The following is a 23,645-nucleotide window of genomic DNA, read 5'->3' as shown; positions in this document are numbered from 1 at the left end:
CGTCAAAAACATAATTGGCATCGTTGTGGACCTAGAAAAGGATAGTACCACCGGCTTTGTCGAATGATAGACAAGGATATCAAAACCAAAGTTGATCAAATACTGTCATTATAACGTGGACTACACTATATGAGCAGAAGGTGATAAGCTGCTTTAGACTAGACTCACCTTTTTTGAAGCATTTGCTTCAAAAGTTGAGCAAATGCTCTAGTTTATTCATACAATTTTGAGCAAAAGCTTTTACTTTTGAGCAAATGCTCAAACTATTTTTTTGTTGAGCATGAGCTCAACTTGAGGTTTTGCTCACGATTATTCATAGAAAATGAAGCAAATGCTCCATATTTTAGAAGTATAAGCAAATGCTCAACTTTATTCATATGGCCCACTGATTAATGCTGACCGCATCTGTCGTTGGTGTAAAATGTGTATCGACCCAGTTTGTCGTCAACCCACGTCTATCCCGATCTTTTTTTGTCGACCGGGGTAATATGTTTTAGGTTATGTATATGTAATAATTAGGTAATAAGTTAGGTTAGGTTATGCTAAAGATAATAGGCCGCAATATAAGTAAATTCATTTGTTAATGTTGGATACATTAAGATGGATATGTTTAGGGACTAGATTCATGGTTTATAATTTGTTTTTGGTTCTTCAATAATTGCCATTGTTCTTTGTAAATAATGCTTGAGCCGATCCGTCATTTGCTTGACAACTTTCACATCATTTTAGCCAGTTCTTCACCAAGAAGAAGTGAACTGCTGACAAATCTGGTAATATTTTTGTATTCACTAAGTTATTTAAGATTCTACGGCCTATAAACTATATCAATATTTCCTTGTCTGCTTTGAAATTCATTAGGCTATTTATTCATTAAGTAGGATGAATATTTCCTCTGTCAGATCCCATTTTTAATATTAAAACAACTCTCCACTGTTTTCTCTTACTAACTGGAAGATGATTTTCAAATAGATGCCGAAGTCTTCTCAAGGGTCGGACAGTGGAACAAGCAGGCTAACATGCCATGAGTTTTTAGCAGTACCATAGGTACTATGGTTTACAAGAAATAGACTACTTGAATAAGGGGAAGATCCAGCAACTGGCCTATGGAAATTATAGCCTTGCTGTTATTGCTCATCTATCAGTCCACTCCTGGGATTTGCCTCAAAGTTATCGAGGGCGGGCCATATTTATGGAGTTTGAACCAGGCTGACGCATGTGCATAAAGTGAATGTTTCTCTCAAGAAAATACTTTCTAGTTCAAATATTAAAACATAAAAAATCCAAGTACCTACCTACCCTTTTTAAATTTTTTTACTCACATGTTTCAACATTTTGTGATAGAAATGACAAAACCAACAGGAGGATAGTAACAAAACAATCAAAAAGATCTAATTAGCCCAGCGATAATGTAAATAAGATAACCTCGCCAGACCAGCAAAAACAAACAAGAAGAAATCCACAACAGATAAAAATATTCTGATAGGAACAACTGCTCCTAGCATAGTTGCAAATCTGATGACTTCACTGATTGGCATTGTTTCACCTTGGTAAGATTAGAAAGGGAACAACTGTAGAGGATGTAAACTCTTTTCTGTCCAATAAATTTCCCCAACAAAGCTTTATTGTAGGAAAGTTAGACAGTAGGCCTAAGAGTGAGGCTTATTGCAGTTTTAAGCTATGAGTAGAATTTGACTAAAAGGATGTGATCCTGGATGGCACAAAGTGGCCAAAGTATGTCACTCTCAGACGTTTTTTATTCAGGAAGAGTCAATTGGGAGCATTGAAGTAGCGCCACTTAACAAACTCAACCGGAGACACCTGGATGAGGTAAAAGTCATGATTTTGAACGACCAAAAATATTTTGTCTCAAAAATAAGTTGGATTTATTGGACTTCTTTGTAGACAAGATGGAACCCAACATTTTGTGTATTACAGAGCACTGGCTGAATAAGGATGAGGCACTTTTTATGGAAATATCAAGACATTGAACCTGGCTAGCATCTATAACAGGTGTGCTCATAAGAACGGGAGGCTGCCATCTACATTAATAAGGACATACAATACAAAAAAATAGAGGCTGCTAAATATTGTGTGGAATGCACCATGTAAGTTGCAGTTGCTGAGCTGGTTGATTTCAAGATCATAGTTGTATCCATGTAACGGGCCGCCAAATGGAGATTTCAATAGTTTTACACAACTTATTGAGGAATTTCTATTGTTTCTTTTGAGCAGGCAGAAATTTAAGATAATCATAGGTGGTGACTTCAACATACATTGTGAGGCCCCATCAAGGGAGAGAGATCTGTTCATCAATCTGCTGAGGGGTCACAACCTGTTTGTAGGGAGCCTATGGCCTACTAGAGGTTATGCTTGTCTGGGTACAAGGGGCCCGAGTTTGTCATCATTACAAGTATTTCTCTACCATAATAACTTAACGTTTTCTTTATCAATCATTGTTTGTGTGGCACATAAATGTACATTTAGGCTGAATTTGAGTATAATGGCTACAACGACACCATATTTATATTGAGGATGTCAATGAGATCGATGTATAGATGGAATTGTAGTACCTCGCTGACCATTAAGATAAGTCTTTGTTCATACAACAAGGACCAACAATAAAGGACCCTTGGTCTTCATTTCATTGTTCAGACATTCAAAGTGTAAACTCTCTAATTAGAATCAATTGTATTGTATTTCAGTCATCGTCCACGGTCGCATAAACAAAAAACGTACATAAAACTGAAAATAAAACTGCATTTATAAAGTTATTAATAATAATTTAAATCAGAATCAACTCAACTAGTTATTCAAAACAGACAATGTGGTCTAAATTGTTATTTGAATTTTAATTTTACTCCATTTTCTAGGGTTTGAAATTTGATGTCATTCCATCACATTTCGAAGAAGATCTTGATCCCAAGTCTTTTCCGAACTATGGAAATTTCGCAGCTGAAACGGCTCACCAGAAGGTTTTGGATATCTCTCGAAGGATTCCTCCAGACGTGTCCAGACCTCAGCTGATTGTTGGTGCTGATACAATTGTAACACTCGACGGCAAAATGTTCGGCAAACCGAAAAATCAGGACGAAGCCTTCAACTATTTGAGCGAGTAAGTTCATGTGACTCAGGGGCGTCTACAGCAGGGAGGCGCTCGGACTCGGACACTGTCCGCCCTCTCATTTCGAAGCAAATTGAAAAGATTCAATAATTGATTTTGTTCCATATTTTCAGTTTTTATTACTATTTTTAGTAGCAAAATGTCAAGACGAATGGTATCAAACGTTCAAATTTGCAGCTGAAGCAAAACTCGATGTTTGTTACGATCAACATGGCAAAATTTTACAACAAGATTGTACAGGCTCTAGCTAGAGTCTTGACACAACTCTGTGTGTCCCAACCTGTAGCATTAAGTCTATGTAACAATGTTGCCAATTTTACAATCAGATTTCACAAGCTAAATGTAGATTGTCGCGGACTTTTAAGATTCTTACCTAAAAAGAATCCATAAGTGCAATCCATAGTTTAAGGTTCTATACGGTAATAGTCGTATGTATTATTTTTTTATAATAACATGGTTAGGATTTTTAACATGGTTAGGGCAACCATGATCTGCCAAGGCGAACATGGACAGCACTCAACAGAATTAGAACTGGGCATGGAAGATGTAGAGCCTCTCTTAGTGACTGGGGTAGATTGTCCTCCCCTCCCTGCTTGTGACTGTGGAGAGGCTAGACAAGCAATGAATCATCTGCTTGTGACTGTGGAGAGGCTAGACAAGCAATGAATCATATCATCCGAAATTGTGCTATTCGAGCCTATATATAAAATTACTATGTAATTTCCTTGAATTCATCGCTTAAAAAATCTTCAGTGTTTCGTAAATTATGGTGATCTGCTTCATTTTATTCAAAAATGTTATTATGTTCTGGTTTATGACATGATTCAAGTACCGTCTATCAATTTCCAAAATAGTGAAACCTGATTGACTCACTAGTTAATTATCTGGCAGCAATTTTTTTATCAAATGAACTGTCATGGTTCAATTTCATAAAACAAAGTAGAAATGCAGTATTGTATAAAATTAATTGTTTTCTTATAAATTATAGCTTATAAGTGAAATCCTGTCTGCACCTATTAACATAAACATCATGAGATGGAGATGATTACTATAGTTATATAATAAATGACACATAAAATTACTCAAAAATCTCCAATTTGTAGAGATGAGTGGAATATTTTTGTTTTTAATCAGTTTTTAAATATCAAAATTCAAAATGTTTAGTCATTAGTTTTGAAGTGGAAATTGGACTTTTTGAAATGAAAGTGAAATCTTAACCTTATTCTTTTTTGAAACTTTTATTTGTAAAAATGTGGGAGAAGACAGTTTTGGGCTATGCCTGTTGTCTTCTCCCTATCATATTATATTTATTATAATTATGATTTGTAATTGTCAATGAAATAAATTAATAATAAGGAAATAAAAATACAATTAGGCCTACCCTTTATTAAAAACTTTATGTTACTTATATTTTTATTTCTAGATAAATAAGAGAAGCCCTCATCGAATAACGCATAATATAAGACAGTTCCACAATAATATTGATACCAAAAGCTTTTTTGAAATGCTTCTCAACTAGTTTCATGATAAGGTTATTAAACACATGCCGACCGAGGACCAATCAGGAATTGGGGTATTTAAATTAATGGAAAAAGTAATTTAATTGAAACTGTAATAGAAATAGTTAAATCAATCAATTGAATTGCTTTGCTAGTGACTTAATCGTCTATAAAATATGTGAGCAACACTATAGATGGTTCAGTCGCGTATCTTCTGTTGGCATTTGACTATATGTTTATATAGTAGAGGCGTGGAAGTGACAAGAATTCGCGCCACATCCTTGCCATACGCCACTCCTGTGTGAATTCAAGTATACAAATTTCCATCTACACCAGTGAAACATTTAATGGAACTTGGAAGCCAGCAATAAATTGGGAAAATAAGCTTAGACGACCTTAGCATTTTGATGGCAGAATAAATCTGATGGATGAGCATTCTGTAATGAACATATTGAATTCCTGAAAATGATTTTTCTATTTAAAAAATCTCTATATTATTCTATAATTATTATAGAAAATAGCTGGAAAATAAGTGATTATAAAAGTTTAGGAAACATAAGTGAAGACTGAAGAGGTATCGATCTATTCATGGAACAAACAAAAAATGCAGTCAATGCAAACAGCAATCGTCTAGCTATTGTTAAGGATATAATAAATAACCAATCTAAGAAAAATAAAACTAAATTTTCTTACATGATTTTATTATGATAAATTGATGTTCTGAACAATGTGTTTAGTACAAAGACCACAGAATTTCTGCTCGGTTTTCCTCCCAATTTTTTAATCATATAATTTTTTATGAGTTATATGAATGAGGAAATCACGTATTATGAACAAAATTTCGTGAAATCCTTCATATAGATTTTCATGTACTCTTCCATTTGTTGTACAGTTACAATAAATCAAAAGGTTTAGTTAATTGGGGATGTTATAAATCCACAGGAATTTTTCAATTACAGTATTCTCTTTTGAAAAATAATTTAGGTATAAAAATTGTGGTACTAAATCCATAATTATCATATTTTCTCAATTTTCAAGAGATTATTTTGTATTATCTAATACTTTTTCTCAAGAAGATTGAAAATATTGTTTCTCTCAATGTTATATTTATTAAACTCTCATCATATCTTGAATCTTCTCGTTTTCATCTTTTTCCCATTGAGTTTCAATATCCGACATCGGTATTTCATATATAGAAATAAATATTAAATTTCTATAAATCCATTTTTTGACACATTTCTTCAGCCTTACTTCAAAAGCTGATGGAAATTGTAACAAACGGGCACCAGGCAATTCATTTTAAAATGAATTCTCACTTAAAAACACCAGTACCTAAAGAGTAGAGTGAGAATTTTTATAAAGATAATTTTTAAAGCATAATAATAATTTGATGCATTTGATTCAATGTATAATAAATATTTTATGCATTTTTCTAGATTGAATAATCGTACACATACAGTATACACGGGAGTGGCTTTGAAATCTGCAGAGCTCGAAATGAAATTTCATACCTGTGCAAACGTCAGTATGGCGAAGTTGAGTGAAGAAGTTATCAAAGCATACATCAACACTGGAGAACCTATGTAAGTTACTTACAATTAGCATTTGACACAAATAGCTATTTTAGCTGCATTGTATAATATGTGATAACACAGTAGTCTGATATCCTAAAACTGCAAAATTTAATAAATGGTTAGTATTAGCACAGTATTAGACTAGTATTACCTTTTATAAATTTATTATGAGTGTGAAGATGGGAAAATATAAAATCATTTGAAATTGGGGTCAAGACGAAATTCGTCTTCAATTGGTTACCTCTGGTTCAATAAAATCACTTCACTAGCATAGGCTACTTTTAAAAATTATTAAAAACACAATATAAAAACATAAAGTACCCTTTATTCTTTTGAAATATTCCAAATAAAGGGCACTTTATGATCTTATATTGTGCTTTTAACTAGTAGTTCTGTGAACAGTAGACCTCGCGCTCAGTAAGTTACATTGATCTGTTATGTTTCCTCAAAAATTAATAAATAATTTATCAATTTAAAATGTCTAGAAAAGATCCTAAATAAACATAGAGCTTTCTGTCCTATCGTACCGTGACGTGTCGTCCCGGAATGTGAGTGTGAGCGCTGTTATCAGGTCTGGCTGCAACTGTCTACAACGTTGATGGAAAGATACATTTTCAAGATGTTCGATGTTTTTAAACGGGTAGTATTATAGTCAACTGTCTACTAACGTTGATGGAAAGATATATTTTCAAGATGTTCGATGTTTTTGAACGGGTAGTATTATTGACCGAGCGAGGTGAGGTCTAAGATTCGAGTCGACGGTTTTGCATTTCTCTTTATGTTTATATGTTTTTTGTTTATATTTATGTTTTTATGTTCCTCATTTACAGCGAAACGCAGCAATAGATTTTCATGAAATTTAACAGGCATGTACCTTTTTGAATTTCGCGTCGACGTATACATACGGATTTTTGAAATTTTGCATTTTAAGGATAATACAAAAGGAAAAGGAGTCTCCTTTAAACGCCAATATATTACCGTAAAAATCAGACTTTAGAATTATTCATAATAAATCAGCTGTCTAGTGGACTATAATACTACCCGTTCAAAAACATCTTGAAAATGTATCTTTCCATCAACGTTAGTAAACAGTTGACTATAATACTACCCGTTCAAAAACATCGATCTTCTTGAAAATTTTATCTTTCCATCAACGTTGTAGACAGTTGCAGCCAGACCTGATAACAGCGCTCACACTCACATTCCGATATAGGACAGAAAGCTCTATGTTTATTTAGGATTTTTTCTAGACATTTTAAATTGATAAATTATTTATTAATTTTTGAGAAAACATAACAACAGGTCAATCTAACTTACTGAGCGCGAGGTCTACTGTTCACAGAACTACTAGTAGTCCACTAAACAGCTGATTTATGATGAATAATTCTAAAGTCTGATTTTTACTCTAATATTGGCGTATGAAGGAGGCTTCTTTCTTCTTTTATATTATCCTTGAAATGCAAAATTTCCAAAAAAAACTTGTATATACTTCGACGCGCAATTTAATAAGGAACATACCTGTCAAATTTCATGAAAATCTATTACCGTGTTTCGCCGTAAATGCGCAACATATAAACATCAAGACAAATGCCAAACCGTCGACTTGAATCTTAAACCTCACTTCGCTCGGTCAATAACTCTAGTTCAATGTATATTTTATGTAATATAATATTATTTATATTTTGAAATAAGAAAGTAAGCCTACTGTAATATATAATAGACCTATATCTGTCTAAAGGTACGTACAGACTTACTCGCCACGAACACGCGCATTTCACTTTTCATCAGCTGATGTTTAGATTACTATATCTGTTCTTGTACAGAAACAGTTAGATACAGATTTCAAAAGCATAGCATCAGCTGATTAAAATTGAAATGTGCATGTTCGTGGCGCATAAGTCTATATGCACCTCAATATTTAGGTAACTGTCTTAGGTAACGTTATTATATAGAAACGTGTTGCTTGGCATGCGAGAGTTCTCACATTTGAACTCATGAGAAAGGTTATATATTAAGATTATTGAAAGAAATTAAAAAGTATATAGGTATTTTTAGATTAAGAATAAGAAAAACGCCAACATCCTGTAATTAACACTTTGATATACAATTCATTTCAACTATTAAATCAAAATCAAATCAAATGGAATATAATAAAAATCTATTATACAGGGTGATTCATAATTATGGTAAAATAATTTAATACGTGATAGTAGAGGTATAAATAAGAGAAAAAGTTCCTATAAACATATATTCATAAACGCTTCATTAGCGAGCTATACAGATTGAAAGATTTTGCCCGGAATTCAGTTCCTCTGGTGAAATACACCGATGCTGAATTGTTTGGCGACTAGTTTTTGAAAAACTTATGGTGGATTCATATGGAAAAATGTCTGAAAAATTGAATAAAACTAGTCCGGAAGCTGAAGTGTGAGTAGTTTTCCAGAAAAAAGTTGAAATATGCAAAACATCTAAGTAGAAAAACACAGACTTCCAAGTTTGATGCCCAATAACTTTCTTTAATGACCAGTAAACAAATAATTTTTCTCAATACAAATTGAAGAGAATTTAATTCTAAAAAGAATCATGTAAGCTGTGTAAACTCAATTTGAATTAAAGTTCAATAAAATGTATTCTTATGTAGTACATTACACCACAAAAATTTGCTGTTTCATGAGGAGAGAACTAATAAATCATAGGTTGTAGATGATTGCAAATAAAATATTCGGTTTTTTATTGAGAGTTTTATTTTTATATGAAAGTAACATATCTAAATGACATTAAACTTATACCAAGAGATTAAAGACGATGTCCAAAGTGACCTCCGTTGTTCTTAATGCATATGTTCAGACATCTTCTCATGGATTGTCGGACCCGTTCAAATTTCAGGAGTCTGCTTTATCATTTCTATTCCGTTCAAAATCCTTAATCGGAATTCTTCAATGATATCAATCGGAGTATTGTAAACTAAGGTTTTCAAGTGTTCCCAAGATAAAAATTCAAAGGATTTAAGTGTGGTGACCTAGCTGGCCATGGTACTGGCCCACCTCGGCGTATCCACTGATTTGGAAAGCTGTGATTCAGGTGTTCACGAACAGCATCACTGAAGTGTGCTGGAGCTCCATCTTGCATAAACCAAATGTTTTGGTGCAACTGAAGAGGTACATCTTCAAGTAAGATAAATAGCTCCTCTCTCAAAAAGTTCAAGTAGATTATGCCATTAAACCTGCGAGGAAGCTCGAACAGAAGTAGATGATCTCCTATGATTCCTACCCAAATGTTTCCTGAAAACTGATGTTGTGGACGATTAGGATTGATGGCATGAGGAATCTCATCTGCCCAAATATGTTGGTTGTGGACGTTAACGATAGCTGTTCTTGTAAAGTGTGCCTCGTCAGTAAATAGAACGGTTAAAAAGTGTGGGTTAACAAGTTTTTCTAAAAACCATCGGCAAATGCCAGCATGGGGGAATACAGTCTTGTGGCAATAGAGTATGAACTTCCTGGAGGTGGTATGGATGTTATTGTTGCTCTTTTAGTATCCTCCAAATAATAGATTGATTGACATAAAACTGCACTGACAATTCTCTCCTGCTCTTCTCTGGATGTTCATAAATTTCATGAAGAACTTCTAACTCAACAGTCATAGTAGATCGTGGTCTGCCTGCATAAATGTGCTCTTTGGACATCAAAGAGCCTGTTTCTGACAGACGTTTATGAATAGTGGCCAAAAATCTTGAACTTGGACATACTCGGTTAGGAAAGTTCTCTTGTTACAAACGTCTTGCTTCGGTACTACAGTATTACAGTGTCCCATCCCATACATTAAATGCATGTCAGCTGATTCGGAGTATGAATAATGTCTGAAATTACCTGCCATTTTTCAAAAATCCTACACTTAACACAAAAGCAAAGTGAAATGGTTACAAATAACTGGTAAATAGATTAAACAAAATACACAGCGCGGCTACAGTAAGCATATCTTACAGTTTGTTGTTTTGTTCAACAGTGAGCTAAAATATTTCTGAAAATAATTTTTAGCTGATAATTTCTTTCAAATATTTTATTATTTAGAAAAAAACTTGAAAAGTTTGTGTGGTAAAGTGAAAACAGGGATCCCAGGGATACCACCTATTCTACCTATTCCTGTAGTGCGCAGAACCGTTGCAAAGTATGGTTGCATATATTATAATATCATAATATGGGTATTCGATAAATTATATCAAATAACATACCAGTATTCAGTGAAATACAAATTTCAAGTGAGCAATAATTTTATCAATGGAGAGAGGAAGTTTCAATGTGTTTACAGTTCGTTATAGATTTGTTCATGTCAATATGGATACAATCAGTTTTTCCAATCGAAAGAAAAATAGTCACAAAAAACTTGAAAAACATAAACTAAGTTACATTCATATATAGTTATTTTTGAACACAAGTATGAAAAAGTTAGGAAATATATAAATATCCTGTGAGACATTGCTTGTTGAGTACGAGGAATTTGTCCCTTACAGAATAAGCGCTGGATAGGACACCGCTCTGCAAATGACCGATTAAGACAGGTGAACTGCTTGCAAATTTCAGATGATTGCGAAGTGAAAGGAATCAGTAATTTCATATACCTCGATGTGATGTTGACAGCCGATAACAAAACGAGTTTTGAAATATGCAACAGAATTTTGATAGGCAATCGTGCATATTATGCCAACCAAAAAGTTTCAAAAACAGATTAATATATCGAAGAATAAAGGAAAAGATGTACAGGATACTAGTAAAACCGGTTGTAATGTATGTAGCTGAAACATGGACAATTTTGAAGAAGGAAGAGAGAACGTTGAGGTTATTTGAAAGAAAGATGTTGAGAAGGATATGGGGACCAATATGCGATGGAGGAAACTAAAGAGCTAGGTATAATGTGTTGGCTTGCAGTATTTATAAAATGAGGTTCGGAATGAGTCACTAGTTGTTGATAACTTTTTCGGTATGTTAGGGTAGGTCATCCTTATGCTCATCCTTAGCTAGGTACTAACAAATGCTTATTCATTATACTGCAATATTTTAATTTCAGGGATAAAGCTGGAGCCTATGGTATTCAAGGAATTGGTGCGACTTTGATCGAAAAGATTGATGGATGCTATTTCACAGTGATGGGGCTACCATTACATGAGACAAGCAAACATATTATCAAACTGTGCGAAGAAATAAAGACAAAACAGTTATAAACTGCGTATAAGTACACTTTATGCAATCAAGCTTGTAAATATGTGATTGAATTCTATGTCATTTTTTGTGAAACTAAAACATTATTAACTTATTAAATTTTGTTACCTCCTGTTGTTAAAGGGTATTTTTTAGGTTGAATGATCCTAATGAACTCCTAAACTGCAAAATATTCAAATTCAACAAAGTATTTTCAATTTTTATCACGTATGCTCAACAACTAACAAAGTTAGATTGCGTTGTCGGACGACAAAATAGAGGCTCATATGATGTTATTAGCACACTATTGAAAAACGATTATTAGAATTTGAGTGTTAGATAGATTCTTTGAGTAAAAATGGATTCTGGGATCATGTCTTGTATATATCATGTATTGATCCCATGTCTGGGATCATGTATTGGGAATATAATGGTGGATCATGACAATCATAAACTCTCATTTTTCAATCACTCCGATTAGTCCAGGCAATGAATGCTCAAAAAAGGGTATAGAGGGAAAAGTTGGGAAGACAATTTTTGACACCGCAATTCTGTTAAGGGTAGTAAGAAGGTAAACATATCAAAAGTCTTCACCCCTACCTCCTGTGCTAAGGGGGTGGGAGTGTTTTAAAGGTACCATTTTTTGGTTTCTCACATAAAACTAAGAAACTATGTATCCTAAAGACTTGACTGTCATATAACAAATAAAAGCTTACACAATTTCCTACAATATTCGTCATACAACTCTTTTATATCTCCTCTAGTTTTCGAGATATCCGCTCTTGAAGGTGTGACATTTTTGAAAAAACACGTTTGCCACCAATTTTTTCTCTATTTTTGCTTTTATAACGTTTTAAAAATCAATGGAAAGAGTCCATGCTGATTATCAGCTTATAGAGCATTAACTTCTCGAGCACAACTTGTTATATGTATGCAGATGATATGTGCCTGAATATAGTGACCGATCTCAACAGAAGAGAAACCTTATTAAATGAAAAATTAGAACTAATGTCTGATTGGTGTAATGCTAATAAACTTGCTCTGAATTTGAACAAAACGCAAAACTTATCTGTATCCTATAATAACTTCAATTCCGGGCATTCTGTCAAATTCAGGGCATTCTATTCCCAAGGTTACAAGATGTGTTTTTATGTTGAGAAGATTAAAGGAAATAGTGCTAAAAAATTTTAGTAAATGTCTACTATAGTTATGTGCATTCACATCTTTTGTACGGTATGGAGCTATATTATGGGCCAATTGTAGTGATTCCCATTCACTTTTTGTTTTGCAAAAAAGAGCAATAAGAACCATGTGTTATGTTCCTCCCCTTACGCACTGCAAACCGCTATTTGTTAAATTGAAAATTATGTGTTTGCCGTGTATTTTTCTTTTCAATGTTTATTATTTGTGAAGACTAACTTGCTCTCATTCTCTAGTCATTTTGATGTTCATTCGCACAACACAAGAAATAGGTTGATTCCTTAGAAACTAATATTGTCGGTACAAATCTAGTAATATTAGTTTTAGGGCTTGTGCAGTTAGGTTTTATAATCAGTTACCGTTACATATAAGAGGTTTACTAGTGGGTGAATATAAACTTAAAATTAAGGATTTTCTAATAAGAAACTGTTTTCATACCAATGATGAATATTTTGCCTTCAATATGGAGAATTTTTAAGACGTTGATGTGATGATTTCTTGTTGTTTCTATGTTGTATGATTATATATGTAATGATTTATGTAATTTTCTCATGACGTGGCCTATACAAATTGTAATTTGTCTTTGGCAATAAATGGATTTTGATTTGATTTGATACAATATTCGTCATACAACTTTTTTTCATAGCTCCTCTAGTTTTCGAGATATCCACTCTTCAAGGTGTAAAAAATTCTCAAGATATGAGCGTGGAAGCAAAACGCTGTGAAATACAACTTTTAAACCACCCTCATCCCCTTAGCACATGAGCTAGGAATGGGGACTTTTGATATGCTCTCCTCCTAACTAGTCTGCAAAGTCCAAATTTTTTTTAAAACATTTCATTCAAATTCCTTTTTCAAATGGTCAATTGTTGCAAAATGGAGATTTCACACTCAACACTAAAGCTGCTGCAAAAAGTGTAGGGAAATTCGTAAAAGTGTGAAATTATATATCAAATTGAAGAGAAGTTAATGCTCTATAAGCTGATAATCAGCATGGACTCTTTCCTTCGATTTTTAAAACGTTATAAAAGCAAAAATAGAAAAAAATTGGTGGCAAACGTGTTTTTTTTTCAAAAATGTCACACCTTCAAGAGCGGATATCTCGAAAACTAGAGGAGATATAAAATAGTTGTATGACGAATATTGTAGGAAATTATGTAAGCCTTATTTTGTTATATGACAGTCAAGTCCTTAGGATACATAGTTTTTGAGTTTTATGCGAGAAACCAAAAAATGGTACCTTTAAACCACCCCCTTAGCACAGGTGGTAGGGGTGGGGACTTTTGATATGTTTACCTCCTTACTACCCTAAACAGAACTGCGGGATCAAAAATTGTTTTTCCAACTTTTCCCTCTACAACCTTTCCTTGACTGGACTAGTTAGCAATGTACCAATTTATTTCATATTTATAAAATAACAGAGAATTTACTTGAAGTGGAAAGTACATACATACATACATAGCTGTACCAGATTCAGAAACTAGCATCAAAAACTTCTTATGTCGTACATCTGCCGATAATCTCCACGTTTATTGTTTATTGTTTTTGAAGGGACGGGTTCAAGGATCCAAAGGTTCAAAGAGCCCCACACGTCAACCGAAGCTTATTGTGTTCCCAAGTAGTATGTTAGTTAGGCAAACCAATACCTATGTCCTTTCAAGAACCAGGATTTTTTCTCTATACTAACATTCCATTCATCACCTGGTTGCAATCATTGTCGCAATCCAGTGTGATATGCTTGACAGTCTCTTCAGACTGATTAGTCCTCGTGACATACGTGAGTTCCACTCCTGGCCTACTTTGTAGGTCCTTCCGCTGAGGAAGGAGCGGCAAAGTTGCCTCTAGGGCGCCTGGCTACCCTTGACTAAGCCTCTTGACCCACATTTGTGCCTGGTTTTTCACCCATCACTGGTCTCTTGTGTTTTTTTTTGCCCCTCCTAAACTTCGCAGGGTCAAAAGCGTCACCTCTCCCAAGAAGTTTTGCCTAAATGGTCGCCCTTCTTTGAGCAGTGGTGAGTTTTGGCCTCTCCACCCACAAACTCGTGACCCACGTGAGTTCCACTCCTGGCCTTATTGTAGGACCTTCCGCTGAGAGAGGGGACGCCAAACTGTCTCTAGGGCGCCCGGCCACCCTCGACTCAGCCTCTTCACCCACATTTGTGCCTAGAGTTTCACCCATCTCTGGTCACTTGGGTTTTTCTTTTTGCGCCTCCGAAACTGCCCTGATGGGACAGATCCCGTGGGTTTGAAAGCAAGGCAACTTCTGGAGTTGCCTTGAGGTCCATTTTAGTCGCCTCCTACGACAAGCATGGATTCTGTGGGTAAATTCTGGTTTTCAACACATTCTTGAGTACGATGATCGACTCAAAGCTTCCCCAACCCACAGGGGACTACGTATATTCTTTAGGTTATGATGCTATTCCGGAGGGAAAAATGATTAAATAGCCATGAATATGTAATGTGCACAACGCTCCTATTAACCGTTATTCATGAATGAAACTACTGCTCGTTCAGTTTGAGGACAACGTTGCTTACTCTGCTGTCTACTGTGATGAATACTAGTACCACGATACCTAATAATTTGATGTAATCCAAAATTGAAGAATAAAAATGTTATGAATATTCTTCCTTATAAGCTTATTTATCATGAGAAAGTAGGCTATTTTAATCTCAACTCTACTTTTAACTCATGCGTTAAACTAATATTAGACTAAACTGTTATATAAACTAATACTATGTACCGTACCTATTCATATTTATTTATTCAAAAATTACAATAGATGGAGAAAACTATTGGAGGCTTTTAGTCCAAAACTATTCACTCTTAAATTTTGAACAATCAGTATAGATTAATAGTTACTTGTGCAACTAGTGTGCAAAGTGAAAGTTTGCTGCACCGAAAGAAACGTTTACGCACGAGCCGTAGGCGAGTTATATGTATAATGGAATAATGTTTTCTTGAGTGCAGCAAACGAACTTTGTGCACGTATTTCACATTAAATTTTTCCTACAGTTACCATTGAATATGAAAAGTGGGTAATTATGGGTAAAATTCCCTGGAATCCATCAAATATGTTTTTCTGTGCAATTTTATTAATAATAAAAACCTTAATTTATTTAAAATTTAATAATAATAACTAAATTATAACGATTAGTAATTCAATTGCAAATTTATCTGACTGCTTGAAGGGAGTTTATCTTATGTAAGCATTGAAATTGCTATAGTGAGGTCCACGTTATAATGACAGTATTTGATAAACTTTGATGTTGCTATCCTTGTCTATCGTTCGACAAAGTAGGTAGTACTATCCTTTTCTAGCTCCAATGAAGCCAAATCTGTTTTTGACAATGTAGAAATATAATAATTAATCAAGGCACATAATAAATAGGCAAGGCTGTTCACCACTGCCATTATAACGTGGACCTCACTATACCACAGTCAGTGTTACCAACTTGATTTTGATTTTCCTGCACTGGTGCTCCATATAACCTACTAACTATTTTGCGTTGTCATGCTGCATCTGGAGTACGCAAAGTAATACTTTGCGCACTAGAGCGGAAAAGTGATTCTTTGCGGCCTGCAATCAGTGCAGAAATGGTCACTTTTCAAGGTATCTGTAGGAAAAATAGTATTTTCACCGATAGTGATTGATTTCACCCCAGTCCCCTGTTATGTAGATCCCACCAACCTTTCCACTTTGATTTCAAAAGTTGTGATCAAAATGGTTACCGTACCGTACTTTTTATTATTTTCTTCTTCTGCTCTGATTATATTGAAGGAGAGACCAGGTAGGCTATATCTTCAGTTTCAGTTCAATTTAAATTTTTTCTACCCTGAAAAGCTGGACTGTGAACTAGCTACATGCAGTGATATAGCATATTAAACATTATATCTATAGATTCTGATTCTTAGAGCTGGTGTACTTAAATCAAGTCAAATTGTTTGTTCTAATACTGTGCAAATCAGTATTTAAAACGTGGAATGCAACGGTAGCAAATTGATTTGTATCTTTGATACGGAAAACGCCTTCATAGAAGCGCATGACCTCGATATAGAGTCTTTCTGCTCTGCCTCTGCTGTCTGCTCTGCTCAGTATTTTGAACGAAAGGAAAACGTCCATCTCCATAGCAGCATAGCATTGGGCATTGATTGCATTGATGAATGTAGGCAAGGTCTTTTTTGGAATTGGAGGGGGTACTTTCCGTTTTCTGTGCTCACTGCTCAGTCTCAGTAGTATCTGACTGCATGAATGAATGAAATGCCATCACACGTTTCAACATCGATTGAACGATAGATTTGTTCAATTGAAGAGAATGAACTGACATCGTGAATCGTTGCCCTGCCCCTCCCCCATTCCTTGTCGTTTGCTGGCGTCAGAGTCAGAAGTCTTTTCGGCCGCTATTTTGGTCTTGGCCTGTAATAGATCTAACAATCTAACAACATTCTCGCATATGCTCAGTACAAATTCTGACTTGGTACAATAATACACATGAAAATACATAGGTAGGTACCGGTAGGTCTCTTAATTAAGTTGAGATAATAGGAGAGCTGTTGCATTAAAGAAAGTCAAACTTAGCCTAAGTAAGCTAATTATGAAGTATTTTCATTGCAATTTTCTTTTGCCGTACTCTTATTCAATCTTTCAATGTAGAATCAAAATAATTCTGATCCAGCATTAAAAATAACATGAACATTACCTTTAACCTTGGTATTGTGTGCAATATATATAGGATGGTAGGCTTTTTTCTTAATATCTCAAATTGTTCATGAGTTTTTCTCAAGAAACGTTAGAGACTGGCGAGTTTTTCATCAAAAGATCATTATTTATCAAACATTTGTTGAAAAGCAAGAAATGTTTGTTGAAAAGCAACATATATATTTATCTCTATAATTAAAGTTGATTATGGCAATGTTTACTAAACATTTCTTCTTCAATAATGTGTTGTCATCAGCTGTTATGGCTCTGGGTTAAGTTTAGGAAATCCTCTGAGCATAATATTACTTTACCCTTAGTTATTGGTTACATCCTCACTTATCACTTTACTTAGTTACCGTACTGCACTTTAATTGGTGTAGATGCCTCTATTTACATTGAGACAGAGCGCATCTAAATCAATCATCTAATAAATCAATCAATAAAGAATCATCTTTTTTCGAACTCAGTGGCTTATATCTTATATGTATTGCATTGCCATCTTGCGCTTTGAGAAATTTAAATTTGAATATTGGTCGGTTTCATGACATTAATGATTTATTTTAAAAAATATAGGTTGGAACGTGGCCCAAAAATAGGTCGAATGGCATTAACGTGTTAATGAGCTAATTCCACTGATGATAAATCCTCTAATTATCCTTATTAGGATAATTCTCATGTCAATCATCTTCACGTTCATAGAATTATTTTGCAATAAATGTTGAACCTATGAGGAGATGAGATTTGCCTTGTGAATTAACTTCATGAATATAACTTCAGTTATAAATCATGTAATGAGTCAGACATTCGTATTCATGTTGTTAATAATTTCGTATGAAGTTCGGGCCACACATATCATGCAGGGTTCCGATCATACTAATGTCGTATATTTCTGTGATGATTCGACACATCAATTTAGTGACATGTGTGGCGTACACCATTCTAGGCCGTTGTCAACTTGTCATCCGTGATAGAATCAGAGTGGGATCGGAACACGGCATAATAAGTTTGTCTCGGGCTTGACAAATCTGATTTCTTTTTTCAATTACAAAGGATAAGCGCTTTTGATAATCATTATCGGTTTCTCCCAGACTAAGTATTTTGTGGTAATATTTATAGGTCTATATTGCTTTGAAAACTGATTACAGAACCAATAAGTTGGCTTGTATACCCTACTTCTTATCGATTTCATTGTAGATAGGAATTGCAATAGGTTGATTGGATTGGAGGCTGAAAACAAGTTCACCTCCGTTCGGCTGGGGCTGGCTGAGATTTTCTACCTGAGAGCAGAGCAGAGGTGGACCAAAGTGGGCGAGCATAGCATAGCAGAGCACAGCAGAGACCAGCACTTGCGAGTTGGGAGCCCGGAAGGCGATTTGGCCGCGAAGGAAGTAAACACACTCTGAGGGCGACAATCGGTCATCTAAATTTAAATAGTCCGGGCCGATCACGAGAGGCGCGAGACGCGAGGCTTTGCAAACCGTGGTGGTGGGGAGGGGGGCGAAGGCGTTAGTTTGTAATAGCGGAAACGCAACCACGTCACTTCCTGTGACGCACTGTCTCGCTTCTCGCTGTCTCGCTCTTGCCTCTCGGTACGCGCCAAATTTAGCCCCGGCAGCCGCAGCCGCCAGTTGAACGGCCCCTCGCACTGCGCATGCTCACACCAAATTAATAATACTATTTTGCGCACTAAATTCCTTGCAAAACATAGATACGTGTGCTAAATAAACAAAGTGCTAGCAAAGAATCCAGGTGAGGGCTACGACCCAAGACCTAAGCCTCACGTAGCCTACTCGGTGTCCGGTGGCTGCCCAATAATCTATTCTAGTCGGTGGAATGTTATCCTCTGCTTCCTCCCACTTCAATATTCAGAATAAAGGATTAATTCATTTTTAATACAGGAGATTATGTTCAAAGAAATGACTCATAAATATGATGACATTTGGAGATTGGAGGTAATAATAGACCTACTGTAATTTATAATTAGCTAATATTGATCATTATCATATATTATCAAAATTCATAAAAATAGGCCAATGAATCCATAAAGTTCTAGGGAGGATAAATTTTGAATAAATAATAGGTTACTAGATAATTAATACATATGACTATAATAATATTGTTTTAATATTTTTGGTTGCTTAGTTAATATTCTTCTTTGAGTGACAGTCAATTCATTGTAATATACATTTCATGACCTACACTGAGAATAATTATTTAGATTTGAATCATAGCATTAAATGAAGTACTGTAGTTCTACAGGCAAGAAACACAAACGCTAATCGCTAATTTAAAACTTGAATACACAAATGCACCTTATTGAATACACTAAACTTGAACTACTTTTTGTTAGAACAGTATTGTGTCGTGATACACAAAGCAGGAAGTCAAACAATGAATGAAAGTATTCTTGTATCTTTCGTAACTCATTTCTATTAGAATTTAGAAATTTTAAACATCAACAATGAGTTGGAAAAACATTAAATTTAGTATCAGTGACAAACAACAACCTGTTGCTGTGAACATATGTGCAGTATGCTAGCTAGATATGTGGAGGCTGAAAAGAGGACATTGGCTTTGCCTACTATGCAAGTTCCTGTGCTTATATCGGAAAGTCGAAAACACATGCAGAGTGAAAATCCCACACAGATCTGTTAATAGAATGAGAGTAGGTGAGTTGTGAGTGTAGGTGAATCGACCTCCTCCTCACTAGCACCAACCACTAACAATAATAAAAGTAGTGAATGAAGCAAGTAGGTACGAACACTGCTAAGGCGGCTGGTCGCTCGCTAATAGCAATAAAACTACCACAATTTGGACAGTGTCGAACGAAAAAATAAAAATTATATCGTTCTTGCCATTTCAAACAGACCGTAGCCACCTTCTTGTTCTTGCCTTTTGCCAAACGACGACGCTCTTCACTGCAATATGCAGTATCGAAAACAGGCTTTAAAAACAAAGATCATTTCATTTTATGAATGAAATGTTCAAATTGGATATTTCTAGCTGGCATAAGATTACTAGTAGGTGATGCATATCATTTTGCATGTATAAACAGTAAAGTAAAATCAACCCGGTCAGATCTTACTTGGAAAAACCTTCAACTCGATATATAGGACTAACATGTGCCTCTTTGCCTGTAGGAATATATCTTCCGAACTAAGTTACTTTATAAAAAAAAACTACGGAAAATTTATTTGTTATCAATGAATCAAACCTCACAATTTGAATGTTATCACTTGTAGTCCCTATTTACAAATAGCTTTTCAATTTTTTGAAAGTTGCGATTTTAGATCATCGCCAATTGTTCAGAAATTTATAGACAAATATAACAGATTGGCTACTGTTATTTCGAATAGTATTTAGAATTTTATCTAATATGAGGCTGAGATTTTCATTTTTCACGATATATGCATTTTTACTCCTGAGAACTTGAAATATATGGGATAAAGATGGATAGGATATTATCTGTGGAATGATGCCGCTGTGCATATAAGGAAAATTTAGTGCAATAAATTTAATAAATTTATTGAGAACTGAGACTATGAGATTATCGGACAAATTTAAACTTAAAAGGGGGTAGTCAATTTTTCCAACTCCTCTGATTCTGTAGAATCTTGCCTAGTCTTATTACTGGTTTACAATTTTGTACCGATAAAATTTAAGATGATTCGTTTTTAAAGTGGAAGGTTTCAATCCAAAGATGGATTTCAATCTAAAAATGGATTTCAATCCACATGTTCACAATGCACCCAAACATAGAAATCTAGCTTTTAATATTAATCCACAAACAATATTTTGTTATTTTCGGGGGCTCAAACCACTGAGCTATTAATCGAAAATAATGTGATTTGTAACAGGATTTCGAATATCCTTTATACATATTATACATACAGTACCGTATCTCATAATAATAGTATATTAAGGATAAGGTTCCCTACACGATTTTTTGGATATCGTAAGAGGACCTTTATAGAATCTATGTGCTCAAGGAACATTTGAAAACATATAATAAGTCACAAAGCTGTGAAATATCCGATTGACCAATAGGAGTCCAATGACGTAAGTTGGACCAATAAGCTGATGTCCAAGTATTTTTCAAATTTGTTAAAGACCCGTCATAGTGCGGCGGTCGTTTATCTCTCGGGCATTTCATGGAATCGAGGGGGCGGCCAGCTCCGAATAAAGTACACAAATCCCAAAATAAAAATAAACACTCAAGCCTAAATATAAATAATTATCTACAGACGTCACCTGGCCACCGAATATTAATAACAGAACGGAAAACATCCAACTCGCTCGCAAGTTCCATAATATAACGTTCTTTTTTCATCTTGTCACTTTTCTGTTTTTCTCACTCTCTTTCGCCTCCTCCTCCCATGGCAAACAGCGATAATAATATGAAGGTTCAGGGCTTGATCGTCGTGCCAAGCATTTCTTATTCGGCTGAATTCTGTCTGACTTTGAATAAGCTCATGATAATCCCTCGACATACTATACATTCGTTTAAAAGAATAATTTTTTTTTTGTTTACCATTTGTTTATCACAGCAGACATTGTTTGAGAATCCTTGACTTAGTTCTGCCGTTGTTCTATTAATTTGAAAGCTAGAGAAGGCAGATTCTTCTTACTAAGACAAAATGAAAGAAAAAGAATCAGTGGGCATTAGGCCTATAGATGTTTTAAAAATCGCATATCTTAGATATAGAATTTAGAAGGTTACCTTCCATCTCTGTGAACCTAAACAGTGGCGAATCCAGATACGGATATGGTTATATCCCCCCTACACCCGAAATAGGACCTGAACATTTTTTATGGCCGAATCAGTCATAAAAATTAGCTTCTAATGTCATATTTTCTTCATATCGTATAAGTCGAAATATAAGGGATGAGAGAATAGCACAATGATAATTGAGCTAGACAGTGAGTGGTCTAGTGAGTAGGAACTAAGTAGAGGCTAAGGACTAAGAAAAATGAACTAAGGCAGCACTTCAAATTTAGTCAAGTTTTGTACTTTTTACCATTTATTATTATTGAGAAATTCAATATATCTTAAATTGCTCTAGTTGAATGTAGTTTATTTAGTCTCATGCATGTTTGGAAAGTGTGACTGCCAATAAAAGTTCATTATACTAAAACAATGCTCCAGTAACTTTTTCTAGAGAGTCCCCCCAAAATTTCCCAGTTCTGATGAACAGGCGTAGTTTCCACCGTGGACAGGGGAGATACATGCGCCAATGTTATGATCCGCCCCCGAAATTTGTTTCTGAATACACCACTGATCCTAAATAACTAGAAAGCGAATGAATAGAGAAATAACATGCTTTCACAGCACTGGTATAATACAGTATAATATCATAGCTTACCGAGCTCTGATCATAGCATTGACAAAATTAAAGAAAGATTGCAACATGGTCCAACACAGCCAACTTCATGCCAATTAGAGGCTAACAAAAGGATTCCTCAGATTGTATTTAGTAAATCATCAATTCTATTGCATTTAGCTGTTGCCAATCATCGTTTAACACTTTCAGCCTGATCTGGGGCTCAACTGCGTTTTGTTAGTTGCTGTTTTTTTAATCCCTACTCAATCTTATTTTTACCAATCCATACAAATGGTGGGTTGTATATTAAATATACAATATACAAAATTTTCTGCGTATGAGATGTACATTGTTCACATTTTTATGTTCATCTAAGGCTGTACATAATAACTGGAGTCTGTATATATAGCTTTACAGTTGACCTGGCTTTCTACTTCTGGAATAAATTTCAAATGCTTTGTATAATGCGTGATATAAATTTACACGAAATACATCTTCCAGTACCTATTCTTTATGAGGGTGAAGATCAATCAAAATTCACTTATACCAGAGAAAACTGATACAGATTGTTTATTCTATGCTTATACTTTCACGCATTTCTTGTCTATGAAATTTAGCTCATTAATTCTTCCAAAAATTGCAAAAGATAATTTGAGTACTTATTAATTCATTTATTGAACAAAAAACAAGTTACAAAAAATAATGTTATAAAAATATAAATATTTGTTTTTTGTCAGTGAAGCAGAATAGCTTTGAAACTGCACACGTCAGTATGATATCTGAGTTGAAGTTCAACTGAAACTCTTTTGTAGGGCACTCAGCGTCCTCGTGAAATCAGTATTGAATAATAAAAAATGCCAAGATGAAAGTTGCAGAAACTTAAAGCAAATGAGTGTTTCTAGCAACCACAGCAGTGTAACAAACATCATTATTAGTCCAGTCAAGTAAAGGTTATAGAGGGAAAAGTTGGGAAGACAATTTTTGACCCCGCAGTTCTATTTAGGGTAGTAGGGAAGTAAACATATCAAAAGTCCCCAC

At 34.7% G+C, this 23,645-nt stretch overlaps 1 protein-coding gene across 2 annotated transcripts in view; it reads left to right on the top strand.

Moving 5' to 3' along the window:
* Positions 1–456: 456 nt before the first annotated feature.
* LOC120350543 (dTTP/UTP pyrophosphatase) overlaps positions 457–23,645 on the top strand; it is a 32,448-nt gene continuing 9,259 nt past the window's right edge. Inside the window, exons 1-4 of one of the 2 annotated variants that reach the window (XM_039424370.1) lie at positions 457–770; positions 2,871–3,112; positions 6,057–6,203; positions 11,259–11,526. In XM_039424370.1, coding sequence (XP_039280304.1) covers positions 681–770; positions 2,871–3,112; positions 6,057–6,203; positions 11,259–11,412 — 633 coding nt within the window. In that variant the 5' untranslated portion in view covers positions 457–680 and the 3' untranslated portion in view covers positions 11,413–11,526. Of the gene's footprint in view, positions 771–2,870; positions 3,113–6,056; positions 6,204–11,258; positions 11,527–23,645 lie in introns of those variants that run through there. The other variant, XM_039424371.1, reaches the window with a different exon arrangement.

The sequence above is a fragment of the Nilaparvata lugens genome, chromosome 3 (genome assembly GCF_014356525.2).
Source record: "Nilaparvata lugens isolate BPH chromosome 3, ASM1435652v1, whole genome shotgun sequence".
NCBI classification, from domain to species: Eukaryota; Metazoa; Arthropoda; class Insecta; order Hemiptera; family Delphacidae; genus Nilaparvata; species Nilaparvata lugens.
Note: the sequence above shows the minus strand (reverse complement) of the source record. Positions and strands in the feature narration are given on the sequence as shown.